This window comes from Teleopsis dalmanni, chromosome 2 (assembly GCF_002237135.1).
Source record: "Teleopsis dalmanni isolate 2A chromosome 2, ASM223713v2, whole genome shotgun sequence".
NCBI classification, from domain to species: Eukaryota; Metazoa; Arthropoda; class Insecta; order Diptera; family Diopsidae; genus Teleopsis; species Teleopsis dalmanni.
Window position 1 is genome coordinate 212,097,403 of NC_051847.1, and position 17,926 is coordinate 212,115,328.

The 17,926-nt window shown below is 26.9% G+C and overlaps 2 protein-coding genes across 3 annotated transcripts in view; one reads left to right on the forward strand and one right to left on the reverse strand.

Annotated features, from left to right (window-relative positions):
* Positions 1-17,926, forward strand: part of LOC119686292 (dedicator of cytokinesis protein 3-like) — a 58,009-nt gene that overhangs the window by 21,551 nt on the left and 18,532 nt on the right. The window contains exons 2-3 of the mRNA XM_038100844.1: positions 42-283; positions 355-503. Coding sequence (XP_037956772.1) covers positions 42-283; positions 355-503 — 391 coding nt within the window. The remainder of the gene's footprint in view (positions 1-41; positions 284-354; positions 504-17,926) is intronic.
* LOC119686293 (innexin inx3) lies at positions 2,296-14,006 on the reverse strand. Of its 2 annotated transcripts, none has more exons than XM_038100845.1 (6): positions 13,613-14,006; positions 7,530-7,759; positions 3,804-4,012; positions 3,274-3,734; positions 3,061-3,214; positions 2,296-2,993 (listed from the first exon to the last, which is right to left on the reverse strand). In XM_038100845.1, the coding sequence occupies exons 2-6, from the start codon at positions 7,690-7,692 to the stop codon at positions 2,835-2,837; spliced, it is 1,146 nt and encodes a 381-aa protein (XP_037956773.1). In that variant the 5' UTR covers positions 7,693-7,759; positions 13,613-14,006; the 3' UTR covers positions 2,296-2,834. The 2 variants fall into 2 exon arrangements, with proteins under 2 accessions (XP_037956773.1, XP_037956774.1); XM_038100846.1 differs by lacking the exon at positions 13,613-14,006 and adding an exon at positions 7,893-7,931.

Sequence of the window (17,926 nt, forward strand, 5' to 3'; positions counted from 1 at the left end):
AATCTTATAAATATTAATAATAACTTTATTTTTTTTTATAGCTATCCATAACTGGCATGGTGATGTTCGCTACGGTATACCACTTGATGTTGGCGATTCTGTTGAAATTCTGGAAGAATGTGGTAAATGGTATCGAGGTACATCCCCACGTAGATCGCGTGCAGTTGGGCTTTTTCCTAAAACTTACATACACATAAAAGATCTTACAAAAATCGATCCTGTAGTAGCAGAATGTACACAAGTGTTACGGGAATGGTCTGAAATATGGAAAAAGTTGTATGTGGTAAGTATTGTGATTTATTTTTTACTTTTGAAGATTATCTCGATAGAGTGTAATTCAATGTCTTCTTTTAGGATCGAGAAGCATACAAATTTCAAACGCTGCGAAAAGTAATGCTTTCTATTCTGGAAAGTCGTAGAGAATTACTGGGTGCAACATTAACACAGGATCAGACTTTAGAATTGCAAATGATGGTTGTGTCAAAAATTGATTGGGGAAATCGGTAAGTGAAAAAGAAATATTTACTATTTTTATTTATATATATATATTTTATTTATATGTATAGAATATTTTTAAAAAAGTTTTCTTTTAAAATCACAAACTTTTGTTATAAACAAATTCCTAAATATTAACTTAATTAATATTAAATTTAAAATTTTCATATCGGTACAATTTGCGTTTCCTGCTTATATAAAATTATAAAAAATCTAATGAGGCGTGTATGTGATTTAGAAAAGTGCGAACAAAACTTTAATAATAAATACTTACAATTTTTAATTAAGCTTGAATTTTAATGAAATGAATATATTGGAATGTTAATATAATGTCACAAAAAGCACGTATTATTTTATGAAAGCAATTCAAGAAAAAAGTCTTTTCGTATCTTGAGTTAGATATTAATTATCATAACTTTTTTATTTTGATATATTTTATTTATTTTTTTTTTAAATATATTTTTTTCAAGAAATAAATTAAAATTAATAAAAGATGATTGTAAAATAAAATCACTTAAAAAACTTTTATTAAATTATTTATTTAATTTATTTATATTCATATTGTTGCTATAAAAAAATGTGCATACTTTTTGATATAGTATTTTGTTTTTTTTTTTAATCATTTTTCTTAAAAAAATAAATTAAAATTAATAAAAGAAAATTGTAAAATGATATCACTTGAAAAACTTTTATTAAAATATTTATTTAATATATTTACCATATATTCATATTTTTGCTATAGAAATATGTATACTTTTAGTCAGGTTGAATAGTGAATATGTATGTCAGGGCATATAGCGATTATGAGTCCGTTGACCTATGGATCAGGTTGAACTATCTCTTAGCACTATTAAAATAAAATTGTGTTCTTAAATAAATTTTAAATTTTGATTCAGAATTTATTCTGATTTGCTGGATATAATTTTGACGTAGTTTATAAAAAATACAAACAAAGAAATTAAAAAATCAAGTCCACGCATTCTTTATTTTTTGCTTTATATCCGGATGATATTACAACGGTCCAATTCTTAAGTATGCACTTTGCCAAATTAGAAACCAGCTTTTCTATCTATCTGTCTATTATCCACCCAGAATTTTCTAAATTATTAAATTCCAACTTTATGTAATAATTTTTACATATTTAAAAACTTTGCATAAAATATTATAATATTATTTAAAAGTTTTTCATCCAAAATCATTATGTGTTATATATTGAATCAAAAATAAATAGTTTTTTTATTAATCTTGAAATAATAATTTTATTTTACCTTTAAAATGATTTTATCAAATATCTTTAAATACCTTTATATTAACTGCCATAGTATTATAGAAGTTATCTTTAGGTTATGAATCATCAATTTACGAAAAGAACTTAATTCTTTAAAGAATAATTTAAAGTAAATAAAATATATATATCGATTTCCTAATATAAATTCGTTATTAAACTGTTAACATATAGTTAAAATTAAAATATTTAAATTGTGTCCAAATTTCACTAGCAATGTCAATAAGATTTATTTAAATACAATAAAATTTATTAAATAAAAATTATATAGCAATATTTTTTGCTAACACTTTTAAAAAAGTTTATATCAAAAATTACAGTCTTAAGTAAATATTATAAGCTTTATATATATAGAAGTTTAATTTTTATATATAATAAAATTACAAAAATACATTTCATAAGTGATTAAGGAAAATATAATTTCGTTTTATAAAAATATATTTTTTATATGTAGTTAATTTTTAATAATTAATATAATTAAATAAGTTCAATTTAAATTTTTTCTGTATAGTTATAACATTTTTTTAAATTTTTTTATTTCAATTTCAGAAAAATTTTTTTATAAGTTTTGCACAGCTGTCGTATTTATTTATACAATATTTTATCATATACAAAATTTTCATATATATATTATATAATAATATATTTATATAATATTTAAAATTCTTCTTGTCCTTGAAAATTTATAAGAATTTCAAATGTGTATAAACGATTTAGAGGCTTAATGCAAAAAACAATGAGCCTTAATGCATTATTATAATTTTATTTTATTTTATAATTTTATTTTATTTGTAATAATAATTGAATGCTGCATGCAAAGAAATTTTAAAAGAATTGCGGACTTACATTCTACTTAATCGGAATTTAATGTAAAATATATTGATTTTTATTATATAGTATTTATTGCTTTATAATAATGGCCTTCTTCTAAATTTAAATATTATCATATTAAAATAAGTGAGAAATCATTCGTTACAACTATCATTGATTGCATTTTTTAAGTATAACTGAAGCATACTATGTAAGAAGGTTAGGATCAGTTGTTTCGACGAAATTAGTCAATTTCTGGATACATAGGATGCATTTCTATGGTAGATGGTGCTGATGGTGTTCTAGAAGTACCCACTAAATTGCATAGTTCTTGCACCATTTCGCAATATGACTTCGTATTAACATTTTGTCCCAGGAAATGCAAAATTAAGAAATCTCCCACCTAAATATAAAGAGTTGTATTATATTGTATTTGTATACATATGTTGATATAAGTATAAATTACTTACGTCAAGACGTCTTACGAGACTTTGTATATCTTTACTTTGTCCCGAACGATAAGAACGTTTTAGTATAGTTTCACGTGTAGTGGGCATCATAACGACAGCAAGAGAGTATAGCATAGCAACACCAGAGATCACGGAAAGTATTATAAACCAGAACCTAAAATATGTTTTGATTTAGTATTTTACACAACAATAGTAAAATAAATTTTTACTTACCACAAAAATATATATATTTTCTCATTTAATATATTTAAAGCCAATACACATAAAGTATCGTGACGCTGTGGTGAACCACCAGGACCGAATTTGTGGAATGTACATTTTGTTAGTCGTGGAAATATTTCAATCATTGGATCATAACGTGTGTCTTGATCCATATTAGAGAATTTTATAACATCAGTACCATAAGTCAAGAATGCACCACCCAAAAATTTATCAACCATAAATATATTAAGCACTACATTGGCAAAATTCAAAGCTTCACAAAAGAAGTAGGCAAATGAATAGCCACTGTGTGAGTTCATGCTGTCCAATAGATATTTAATTATACGATTTTGGCGATTTTTACGATAGTCCTCTGGTATTGTAACAAAACCACGTAAACCTTCAGTTATCATACGCATTTTACCATCTTCTAAGTTTTTCCAAATCCAATGTGGTATATAGAACATGAGACCCTTACAAAAAATAAAAATATTAAAATTAGGATTTAGGTAAAAACTATTTTATTTGTATGCTTCTTTTACCTGGAAAAATAACACGAATGGCACCCACTGATAGTAGCTGTGATATCTTTTCTCTTGACCGAATTCATTACCCAAGCCATGACTTGCAACTTCTGTGCCAATTTGTTTATACTGTTGTCGTGGTATGGTAAATGTATACGTTATCCAACAAAATGTGTTTATAACGTGCATTGGTATGGAACCATCATTTATGCAAGAAATTGGATCCCCTGCAAAATCAACAATAAAAATATTCTTATATATTCTTATATAGTATAAAGCTTCTCAATGCAAAAAAATTAGAATAATTTAACTTGTATCAATTTAATTTATTATTTTTAATATTTTATGGCAGTATAAAAACTTGTTTATTTTTTTAATTTCCTTTGTAAATAAACTTTGGCCTAATTTATGAGTTTAATTTTGAATCGCCTTCCATCCAATACTAAAATTGTGTGAGAAGAATTTCCTCAAAGTTAAAGCAATCTAAATTCAAATCTGTTGCTATGAACTCGCACAATACCGTCAACGCTTAATATAAAGACGGCCAACGAACTCTTGTGGGTGTGTAATTTACTGACTTACAAGTACTTGATTTGTAATGAAGCGTTCCATGTTTGTAAAGTAATAAGAAAAGTACAGAATAAGACGACTATGGACTGGCCGCTTGCCTGTTGAATTCAAATAACTTTAAAGTTTTTAGAGTATGCGCTACGCAAAGATAAGACTTTGAAGTGCACTTGTCTGTCGTCTTGCCGCGTTCATCACCAGAAGAGGAACAATTCAAAAAAAATCAGTTTATTTATTTTCTTTTCTTTTTATATTATTTAAATTATATTCTTTTATTTTTCTGTGATAGAGTTGAAAGGTAGATTCTGGAATTTCCACCTTGCCCAATCATTTGGAAATTAGGGAGTGTCGTTTATCTTAGTTTTTTAGATTTTATCTTTGCTTTTTATTTGATTTAAAAGATAGTTTTTTTTTGTTTTATTTTAACTATAGAATTCTCAGAAAAATTAGTTACCTTTATAAGAGGAAAGTTAGTTAAATTCTGTACAGTTTTTATACTATACAGTTGGTACACAAAATAATATTTATATTTCTAAGATAATATCAAAAGTATCTACTAATATCAAAAGTATTAAAGCTCTTTTTATTACATATTAAATATATTATGATTAGAAAGCTAACTGCGGGCTAACATAATCCTTAACTTAAAATACTAAACCCTTCATTATAGTTAAGCACTTTTACAAAAAATCATTGCTGAAAGCATTTTTCAACGAAAATGGAAATCATTCTATACAAAGAAAATTTTATTACTTCCGTATCGTAGTGATTCATATGGTGAATTGACAATTTTCCATTAAACAATACATTATTTACTACTCTATGTAATTTTAAAATTATATTTTAGTAAATGAAGCAAAAATTATGAATTCCTATTTGTTAAGCCATTCAAGTTTATGGAAAACTATGAAGCATGGATTGAAAAATAGTAGATATCGCAACAGGCTTGAGGTAGTATGCTTTCATTTGTAACTACACTTCAGTTATGGCACATATAATAGGTTTATATAATTTACATAACAATATAATACAACTAGGAATACATCAGAGCGTGGCTTTGGTGTGCAAGGTCGCTACCTAAACCTAACACAACTTAGGTATACAGATATATGTATACAATACATATATTTATAATATAGAACAATATAACACATATACATAAACATTATAACATTATTGCTTAAAATGAAACCGTTTCATATCTATATCTATGAATATCTATAAATCGTAGATATTTGGAAATATCCGAAAAAGCTGTATGATCAGTCAATAAAATTCACATAATTTTTTAAATTTATTCATATATAGTTAGAAACAATTAGTAATTGCTTTACATATATAGGTTTCACTTAAAATGAACTTCATTTAAAATGCAGTTCATTTAAAACCAAGTTTACTTAAAAACAATTTTACTTAAAACAAAGTTCACTTCGAAAAAATCAAGTTCACTTAAAAACAACTTTACTTAAAACAAAGTGCACTTTGAAAAAATCGAACCATTTTTCGGTTCCCTTCACTCCGGTTTAAGAAAAGAGGATTTATATATATAATATATAGCATATATCATGCTATTTAAATAGAGTAAAAGAAAACTGTTAGGACTATATTATTATAATTAATGTTACATATAGCATATATTATGCTCTTTAAATAGAGTGAAAGAAAACTGTTAGGACTATATTATTATAATTAATGTTACATATAGCATACATTATGCTCTTTGAATAGTGCAAAAGAAAACAGTTAGGACTATATTAGTATATTTAATGCCACAATAATTAAAGTCTTATTCCGATACGAAGATTAAATGAGTATTATTATTATTATTTTATTTATTTTATTGTAATATTCGTTTAAATACTATTTATGTTATATATATATATATATATATGGTAATGGTATTTTGGAGTTTTCGGGTTAGACTAAGGCCCCTATGCACTGCGACCAGTGTGATCTATTGTGCACTATATATATATATATATATATATTATTGTAATATTTCTACAAATAATGATTTTAATAATAATTTTTTTTATATCTTCAATTTGAAATATATAATTATTATCATATATTATATTTTATACCTTAACACATTAGTTAAAATGTTTAAATGATTGTATTTATTGTTGTTGTACTGGTTATTTCAACACCTACAATATCTTTTCGGAATAACATTAAAGCCTAATTTAAGGTAATTCGTACAAATTAACAATATTCTCAGGCTCTGCATGGTATCTAAAACTGAAATTCCTTTTCACTTATTATTACGATATTGAATACTGGAAACCCCTGCTGTTAGTTAAAAAGTAGCACGGTTGAGTCGAGTAGTTCAAAGAATAACACAGTCAAAAACAATAAATTTTTCATTTTATTTATTTTTTCTTTTAAGGAATAGTTTATTTTTTTTTTTTATTTTATTATTAATGAATCATACGAATTTCGTGATATTTTCGCTTACATTTGCGGTTTGAACGTTGGAAAGAACTATACAGTCATTTATTTAAATCAATTCTTATTTGAGAAATTTGATTACTTCCACTTGAATGTGTTACCTGTCTTCGTGCCTACCTACCAATCTAGGTAAAACAGATAACAAAATATCTTTTGATACTTGAGAGATCGTGTTACAAATATTTAGGTTGACAAGCTAACAATGAAAAATGTACACTTTTATATATATTACTATATTTTGAATGAAAATGAAAAACAAAAAGGAAAATAAATAATTATCTTTGCTCAAGAAATCTTGACTTTTGAGTAAATGTTAGCAGCTCTTTTGAACGTGTGAGCTACTAATTTATAAATGCATACTAAATTTTTAAAGTATTTAAGTAGTTAACAATACTATATTTAACATTATGCCAAACTATATTTAGTAACTTTAAACTATTTCACCTATTAACAGGTTGTGGTAATGTGAAATTCAATTGATGTACTTTGCACCTTAAAGTGTAAATGACAGAAATAGCATGTAAGTGCTATTAACAAGCATTTCGAAATAATATTGTTTGGCTTGCGTGTATTGCGTTGCATTTTAGTATCATTATAGTAATATATTATAGTTTATAGTGCATCAATATAAAACTCTTATTTTTTTAACAAGCAAATATTAATTTTTGTTAATTATATTTTTAACATTTTATTAACATAAACGTATTTATTTAACTTTCTACTTACCAATTAAATTATTAGCAGTTACTATGATACAGCATACGAATAGTATTGCTGTTGTAATTCGGTAATGGCAGCGAAAGACCATATTATCTATAACTGCTTTGTCTAGTAAATATCTTATTTTTATAAAGCCAGAGACGGCTGATACCATCCCGAAAAGTGCCATCTTGAAAACAGATGTTTTGCTTTTCCGGTTTTCTTAAGTAATGTATATAGGTTTTATAATTCGTCAACTGTAATTAGAAAAATAAATATTGTTTTAAAAAAAGTATAAAAATTTTCAAAATGAATAATATAATATAAAAACACATATCTATAAGCTTTTGAGTCATTTATAACGATAATTATATTATACATATTATATACCCGTATTGTACTTTATGTAGTTGTTACTTTTTGTTCATTAACAATACTTTTATTCGTTTGTGTGCAGTTAGAACAACCAAATTTATATTTAATTAAATTTATTTAATGAATTTAAAAAGCTTTTCTGTGTTGTTTAGGTTCACAAATGATTCTGTTTTCACAAAAAATTAATAATTATATATGTAGATATGTGTATTCGTATGTTTTGTTTGTGATTTAAATACAAATGCAAAATGCATTGTACTTTCTGTATTCTACACTAATCAAAAGAGAAGTACTTTTATATTATACGAGTATTAGAAGGTTATTATTGTTATTATTAATGGGTTTGTTAAGTTAAAAGTATGTTTGAAAGCAATACAATATACAATACAATACAATACAATGAAGAGAATTGTCTGATCTTTTATATAGAAATCAACTCAAATAAGAGATGCAAAATGCAGTAAACATTGCAATTCATTATTTTTCTTGTTAACTAACACCAAAATATTCAGTATTAATTATTCTAATCCCAAAGAGTACTAAATTTCTTATCTTATTTTTTGAATTGCAACAAAACTCTAACTGAGCACAAGACATTTCGAGTTTAAATACTAATTAGAAAACAAGAACAGTAACATATATTTAAGTATCCTCTTACTAGACCAGTGAAAACAGGTAATCATCAATAATCTGAGAATAAATCTTATCTCTTTCTAGACAATAACATTATTTCACGTTATACAATTTTATCATGAGATAGTCACAGAGATCAATATGACCCGTCAGTCAATATAATAAAACTGACGGGTCAAAACAACAACCTGTTTTGTTGAAAAAGGACACATCGAAAAATTAAACCAATTCCTTTATCCTAGCAGTGGCTTAAGAAAACAGTAATATTAGTAAAATTTTCAATCTATATACAATCATTAATCAAAGTTTTTACTATAGTCCAACTAATCTAAAAAAAGATTAGCCTAAATAGGCTCCATTTCTCAGATTTATATATTGAACAAGTTCTTGAGTATATTACTTGAGTTGAATTACATACATATTTAATGGATTAAGTTTAATGAAACATTTGCAAATTAAATGTTCTAGTTCCTGTTCTTGTAAGAGATTTTATTTATTATCTATATATAAGTAAAATATAGTCAAAAAAGCGAAAAAAAATTAAAAAAAAATTTTAACTTTGAAAATAATAAACATAAGGAAAGCTAGAGATCCAATGATGTATCAAGTAAACTTTCTACGTTCTACCTTTTCATAAGTATTTCAAAGAAGTGGCCGAGATATATTAAAAAAAAATAAGTAAATAACATATATTTTTCTAATGACTTTGATTTATTGAGTTTCTAGAAAGATAATGTGTTGTATATATATATATATAAAAAACCATAAAAAGTTCTAAAATCTTAAATATAGTAAAAATACTATGGAGTCTAAAAGTAACTTACAAATAAACAAAAATACCAAATTCTTAAATATTCGTTACAAAGTTGAGATTAAAATAAAAATTCAATTATCACTGTACCCATATTTAAAATTAAAAGAGTACTGTGACTGTAAAAGTTTTTTTGTGCCAAATAATAAGAGTGTTAAGATCAGAAAGCGCCGCTGATGCCAAACGGGTACACAAATTTTCAGTCTTTCTTCCGTGGAATACAACCGGACAGTAATAACATAGTAATGAAAAAAAGTTATCAATTCTCTGATGTTATTATAAATTTTATACAATTCTACATTTTAAGTAGATACATAAGTGATCTACATAAGTAGATCAAATACATAAAGGATAGAGCCCTGAAATTATTTGCAGACTTGCAGACAGACTTACCAACACCGCATTTTCAAATCTCAGAATGGTTACAGGCTCCTCGGGGAGGTATGCAGATCTGAGGTCAGTTATTGCTTAGTCTAATGAAGTGATAAACAATAATGCAGTCAAGTCGTAAAGAGGGGTTTTGAAAATACCTCGAGTTAAGAAAGAGTAAAAGTGCTTAAGTGCACTGGCTCAAATAGCTTCAACATAATAGATCAATTTAAACCATATATCAAAGAATAAAAAGAATTATCAGTTTTATATGGATGAAATCAAAAATAGATCTCTATCTTTCTAATTTTTTTCATTAAGACTACTGCTTAATACATAGGCTATAATTTGTTGAGTACGGGTGTTAAATAGTCGTGTAAACATGATATATTATGCGTATATGAGTATATACATTCTATAATAATGTATTTTTATGATTATATATGTATAAAATGTGTAACAATTGATAACAGACTCTTTAGCACATTTGTTTCTTAAAGATGCCATGAGTGTTTTATTGTATTTTTAATTACGAAGAAATCAAAAAAGTTCATGACTCATTTTATGCTTAAGATTTACTTAAGCATATAATTTTAATTGTACTTAAATTAATATTTCCCTTTACTAAAAAATGTTTCACAAAAAAAAAATTTAATAAATGTATATACTAGTATAATATATATAAATTACTCTATATGTAATATTTCCTACGCATTTGTTTTTACTATATGTATATCATATGCTCATGTACAGCTTAGTGATAATCAAAAGGAGGTCATAGAAAGGAAGGTCTCATGTTTCGTAGCCAATGCGTTTACGATCAAGATGTTTATAAGCGAATGTGTGTCAGTAATTCTGAAAGAAACTATGTATATCATGAATAATTGCAATAAATTATTTAAAAAAATAAATAAATAAATTTGTTTCTATAACATTTTTGTATAAAGTTGTTCGAAAAGTAATTTCGTTTTGTTATGAAGATGAATGACGATTTTCTTCTTTAGCCATCTATCTGGTAGTAGCATGATTTTATGATCATAAAATGTTTGCTCTTTACTTATGGTATAAAGAAATGATTCAGGGGATTTTTGACCTGCTCATTTCAAGCAAAGGTTTCACCGTACAGACCGTTATAAATAAAAATTAAACGGTTTTATATATTTTTTCCGAATTTTTTTATTTACAGTTTCAAGTGATATATCTTGCTACATTTTCTGAAACTGTCTGCTTCCTTAAAACGATACTGTGTTAAGAACCTCTGATCCCGTTCGTAATCACGAATTACTTAATAAAAAAACTGGTGTTCGGTTAAGATTTGCTGCTCTGGCGACTATTTTCATTACACTTATTATAATAATAAACCTAATATTATATTTGATGTTATATATGACTATATGTCTACTATAAAATATAGCAAATAACAATGATGCAAAAAATATTTGTTTGAGTTGACGCTCATATAATGAGTTTATATGCGATTCACAACATCTTCTCGACTTTTTGTTTATTTCCAATATAATTCAATTTCATTCCCATAGAATATGTTAGATAAAGAAATTTTATTATTTTGAATGATTTATATTTGATTGTTTATTTTCTTGAGTGTGTGAGAATTTTTGATATTTAATACAGGTCTCTATTACCTTACAAAGTTTATTTTGTTCAATACATTGAATAAATAATAATTAAGTGTTAACAAATCAAAAATCTGATTTATACAAAAACTATAATTAACGTATTAATTTTTTATATTATTCGCAGTAGTGGTATTTTTATATAATTAAATATCCAATTAGTATTGTTGAAGCACGATTTTATTTTGAATTTAAACGAATTATTTCAATCATTAATATATTTTTTTATTTTAATTTGCTGTGAGTATAAATAACTTGACTCTACTACTGTATTTTCATGTTTTCATTTAAAATAAATTAAATTCATTATTTTTAAATTATATTTTTATCAATTTCAAAGTCATTATTTATGCACAAAAAAAATATTAACTGTAAATACAGTATGGGGAATCCCATTGTTATGATTTCAGGTTCATTATTATTAATGAATATTTATTTAAAACCATATATGGAAAGTAACGAATCGTATATATATGAAAATTAACCTATGTAAAACACAATAGACATAGCTTTTCAAGTCTACAAATTTAGCAAAATTCTTAATTTTATAAGATGACAGCTCTGTCAAGTCGGTAAGAAAAGAGACTCCAAAGATTTTAAATCTGCTCGTAGCCAGTGATGGACACTGACATATCGTCAGTTCTTCTCATGTGTCAGTGGAGAGTACATCTAGTTAATTTTGTTTAGGTATGCTCAGCTATTTTTATTTGATTGCCAGCTTGGTCATTGCAAGTTGGATACCTGCATTCGGCGTATTTTAGAAGTATAGTACTGTAACACTACACCTAATATCGAGTTATGGTTTAGAACTAGGTAATCACTAATTACTTATGAAATAATGTCTTGACTTGGTCACATACTATGCAAACTTGTGGAACTTATTTACATACATGGCTATAACAACCCGTTACCGGGTTTCGGCCTGAGTATTTACTTAATACATAGTAGAGACAAATTAAAGCTAAGCCACGACTTTATGGAAAAAGCTGATATGCAGTTAATCAATTAGTGTTATTTATTAATAAATAAGTTCAACTGAAATTATTTATTATTTTCAGAAATTTGAAAATCCTATATATAATATATATCCTGTTCAACAATATAGTTTTTGTTTGTTTTCTCAACACTCAACTTAATTTTAATTTTTTTGAAGCTATATTTGTTTTCAATAATTATCTGATAATTTATACATTATCATCATCATCATCATTCATCATTTGCCTATCAAATTATCTAAACTCATCAATTATTTTGTCACATTACGACTGAAAAGTTGGTTCTAGGGAACGAACGAATGGCTTTCATCAAATGTAAATAAAAGTTCGTTTTTTAATTTGCATTGATGCCGTCGCACTACATACAAAACATAACTACACACATGAGCATGAGTACTCATTACATTATTTGTAGTTATAGTGCGGAATTATTTACATTCCCTGCCATATACCCTTGTTTCCTGTTTCCTATTTTCACTCAAAAGATATCCAATCCACTAAATGCTTTTGAGGTACATTTGCGTTTAAGCTGCTGCACTGTGAAATTATATTGAGTGTGTATTTTTCTTTTTGTGTATTTTGTATTTTGCATTTTGTATTGTATTTGTTTATTTTCTTTTGCTTTTAATAATTTTCTTTTATTTTTACTTAGTGTTTTTCTTTTTTATTTTGTTTTGTATATTCGTACACTTCTTACGTTGAGTAACGAAAATGCAAAAGACATTAAAAAGTACAAAGCCGTAAAGTAAAAATTTGCTTTATGCCACACCAAAGTTTCATACTTCATTTTATGCTCCGTGAAGTTACTTAAAACAATAACAACACTGGGACTAGTCTGTTACGGGTACGGGTATGGGTACTGGCACAAGCAAAGGCAGTCAGTGTCAGAGGCAGAGGCACAGCACGCATAAAAGAGTTTTTGTTTTTAGATACTTCTTGGTTTTTTTCTTTTTTTTTTCTTTTTGATTTTGGTTCTACAAGATACAAGATACATTTTGAAACTGGTTTTAAGGTATTTTTCTCTTTTTTGTTTTATTGTTGCTATTGGTGTTGCTGTTACTGCCCGTGAAACACCGCGAGAAATTCAATTTTATCTACAATTCAAAAGTATTTGAAACATACTTTTCTTTTGTATTTTGAAATGTTGTATTTTATCGCTTTTAATGTTAAAAATATGTTAATTTGTTTGTGTTTAATTGCAAAAATCGTGTCACCTTTTGTCTGTGAAAACTTGTTCTTTTCACTTCACTTATCTTTTATGAATTTTTAATATTTTGCTAAAAGTTTGCTCACCTTTACAGATTCTTTCCTTTGAAATTTTATATATTATACATTAAATTTTAGTATATTTCCTTTACGAATACAACAATTTACGTATATAACTTTCAACACTGTATTATATTGTATAAAATTTATTTTATTTATCTTAGTTTTAAGATATTTTCACTTTAATTAGATTATTTCGATTCGCTCTTAAATGAAATACAATTTAACATAAATGCATCGATGCACACCCTGCCTATGGTTACAGCGCTTGTTGCTGTAACAATTACAACAATACAAAAATATTGCAGATGGACGATTTCTGCTACTGTTGGTACTGATGGTGGTAGAAGTATGTATCTAACCAACTACTTGCCATCCATGTATTGTAGCTGCTAACCTCCGCGCTGTTCAAAAACGTACTGAAGCATGCATCATACATTAAACCTCACAAAACCGACACACACATTCTTCAATACTCACTTACTTACAATAGGTACGAGTAGATACTCTCTTTTTTTGTAGAAATGTATTTCAATTACATACACTTAGATACTTTTATTGCACACATAAACTATAGTTAAGCTATAAAAGTGATTTTGTATCTCACTACACTACAGACTAGATTTGAGCCGAGTTTCAATCATACTCACACTCATATCGCGTTTGTATTTTCGATCATTTTGTCATTAACATATCACTCTGAAATCACTCTAAATATAACTCACTCCACTCATTCGAACTCAGAGAAAAGTGTGTGATCTACGAATTTAGCGTTAACGTTCTTCAACATTTAACACTGCTTATCCTAGTCTCTTTTATTTTTGTAGCTTCATTGATTTCATTTGTCCTTTTTATTTGTTTGCAGCATGTATCTTTCTAAAGGGTTTTATTGATATAGTATTATTTTATGACTCCTTTATACTTTGTTACCAGCTGCTATTGCCTGTTGCTTGTTGCTACCTAAAATTTCAATGCCCGATTGTTGTTCGGTTAGTTTGGATGCTTGTGTGGTACAAGAAGACTGTAGCCTAGGCTAACCTAAGCGTTGCTTGACTCATAGCCATTGAATACGGCAAGCGGCAACAGCGCACCAGCACTTCACCATCGTTATTAAATGTCGATGATTGATCTAAAACACGTATTTGCATTAAGCGCATACTTGGAGATCTCTTCGATTTACACTGTGCAAAATTTTTGGCATATTTCTACGCGTGGGTATCCATAAACGCGTACTGAAGATTTCTTGTTCTGCTTAGTTTTCTGTATTCTATGTTGGGAAATATGGTATATTTAATAAATTGGATTGAAATTATAACTTTAAAATTTTTTTAATTTATTCTTAAAAGTTATACATAAATATGTTAGCATTTTTTCTTTAAAAATCCGCTTGGAAACTTATTAGAATTTATTTTTATAGGTATTCAGATATTAAGTATAAAGACCACTGATGATGAGTTCTTGGCAATACTCGAAACAGCGTTGTATGGTCAGCCAAATTTTAATAAATTAACTAAATTTTTGTGCTTGTCTTTTCTTTGCTATTCGAATCCTTCTACATCTTAAAAAAATAGCTTGTTTGTAGTCATAAGAAACGTAGCTTTTGGAAACATAGCTTTTGGCTAGAAAAATATTTAATTTTAGCATAGCTTCTTGTTCGTCAACAGTCTTACAAACCTATATTATAATGTTAATAATAATAACAGCTGAACACTACAATCACAGTATTTTTCTTCCGCCACTACTAACGTTACTTGAACAAGAGTCACTCAGCCTTTTGCGTGAAAGCTAGAATGTTTTTCATTGAGGAGCACTCAGAAGGAATGTGATTAGAAGTTTAAAAAGTCCTTTTCTACACAGAGATGACATTAGGTAACCTAAGACAGGCCTTACTTCTTGAGTTGTTGGTGTAAAATAAACTATCCCGATAAGAAATTTAACAGTAACTTCAGTTAATATCGGTTTTAGTAAGGAGCTGTAATCCTTATAGTAGCAAAGTTGGACAGTTGCGAAATTTGATCATCTTCCAGAAACGACATTTACCTCAGACAATCATAATTTCTTGAGATGTTTGTGCAATTTAAAATATACTAATAAGTATCTTAATAATAAACTCAGTTAATATCGATCACAAGATTGTCGTCCCTATATTCTCTTCTTGACACACAGCAAAGCCCAACAATCACAAAGAATCAGAAAGATTCTCCGCCAAACAGAGATGACATGCTGTTCTTTTAAGTAATTTAACTATAATCTTAGTTATTAACAATCATAGTTAGAAGCTGTAGTCCCTATATTCTCCTCTTGACCCACAACAAAGTCCAACAATTACGAAAGATACGAAAAGAATGTTCACACTCTTTTAGAAAGACTCGACATTTATCTCCTTAGACAGATTTATCTTTTTGAGATGTTTGCGCAAATTAAGATATACTTATATGTAACTTAACAATAACATCAGTTAATATTGGTCATAGTTAGGTAGTTCTAAGTTGTTCTCTGAATCGACAGCCGGACCATTAGAGATAATATTATAAGGAGAATTTGATCTTTAAGAGTTAATTAAAAATCTTAGTAGAATATTTTTATAACCCTTCCTTTAACGGTCTTAAATACCTGTTAATTTCTAATTATAGCTTTTAAATTACATTTGTATTTTATTATAATTTAAAATAGTTATCACTTATCATAACTTGTCACACTTTAATATTGGTAAATTTATTTTAATTAAAACTTCTTCAACCAAGTACTTAATTAACAAGAATTATGTAGCACATAAAGTATAAACTTTACGTTTCTTTAGTCGCATTAAATCCTACAAGCTTTTATCTTTTGAAGAAATGAAAACGTAAATGCTTATTGCCTTTCGAAACCTGCTTTCAGCACAATATGCATACATAATGGCAGTACATATATTTATATATATACATATAGAAATATTTGTGTGCATATAAATATATATATATATATATAAAATATATTTGAACTCACATTTGTGCTCTTGTATAGCCAAGACACTATCTTCACATGATCTCACATATTTCATCGTCATTGTCGTTTACTTAAGTTTGCCCAATCGAAAAAAGAACAAACCAAACTAACCAAACCTTTTTAAATGTTTTGCGGTGCTCGTTTTTGTCGCATTTGTTGCCAAGCTTTCAGTTGACTTTTTAAATAGTAGAATTGTAGAACGACACGTTTTTAGGAACGCAGTTGAGGTTCGGTTCGTTAGTATATGCGTGACCCTTAAAGCCAGAGTCGTGACCGTAAGGAATTTATCACAAAAAAAAAAAAAAATAACTAAACAGAACTGTGTATATGGACTTTTTTTTGAAGCAATAACTTTCTATTAATTTAAATTATTAAGTTAATCCACGAAACCTATAGAAAACTTAGAAAGTATCAGCAAATTTTCTTATTAACACATTGCCACAAGTATTCTAGTGAATACTTAATCAGGATCTAAGATGTGGACATGTTGTGCATTCAAACTGTAGTTTGTACAGTAGCAGTTTTAAAGAATATTTCTTTTATTGGTGATAGCCTAGTTCTCAGACCCCAGAAGCGTTAGTTATTTTAAGGAAGTTTGTATATAGAGACCTCTCTTTTAGAATATAAAAAAACTAATTGTATTGTGGCTAGTAACCACTTTAGCTATTTTGAAATATTTATTTATACTACTTCTTTAAGGATTCATTACTCCTTAAAGCTATAATATTTAACTTACTTCACAATATCTCTAAAAAGTTTATCCAAGGAGTAACTAATTCTTTTAGTAAAAGGTGAGCTATGGATGACCTGTTATTTAACTTAGTAAATAACATCCCTCTCTCTAAAATTGTGAGCAATGCGAAACCCAGAGATTTATTCCAATGTGTGTCGTTGAGTACAAAATTTTTTAAAAATGGTTTTTTTATTTCTTAGTTATTATTATTATTACATTATTATAATATTATTATTATATTATAGTATTATTTATTATTAATTTTTTAGTTAACATCATAAAGTTGGTTGAAGCTTCATAATTAACTACTAGTTTAGTATACAGTTGAAAATTTTCCAATATCAGATGTAAACCTATCTAGTCCTCATACACCTCATAAGTCAATGTCCTTTAACTTGGAAGTTGGTTTTATAGAAAAACTATTATTAGCTTCATAATTAACTACTAGTTTAGTATACAGTTGAAAATTTTCCAATATCAGATGTAAACCTATCTAGTCCTCATACACCTCATAAGTCAATGTCCTTTAACTTTGAAGTTGGTTTTATAGAAAAACTATTATTATAGAAAAACTATTATTTCTGTTATGATAATTTTTGTTCTAGAAGTTTTTCAAAAAT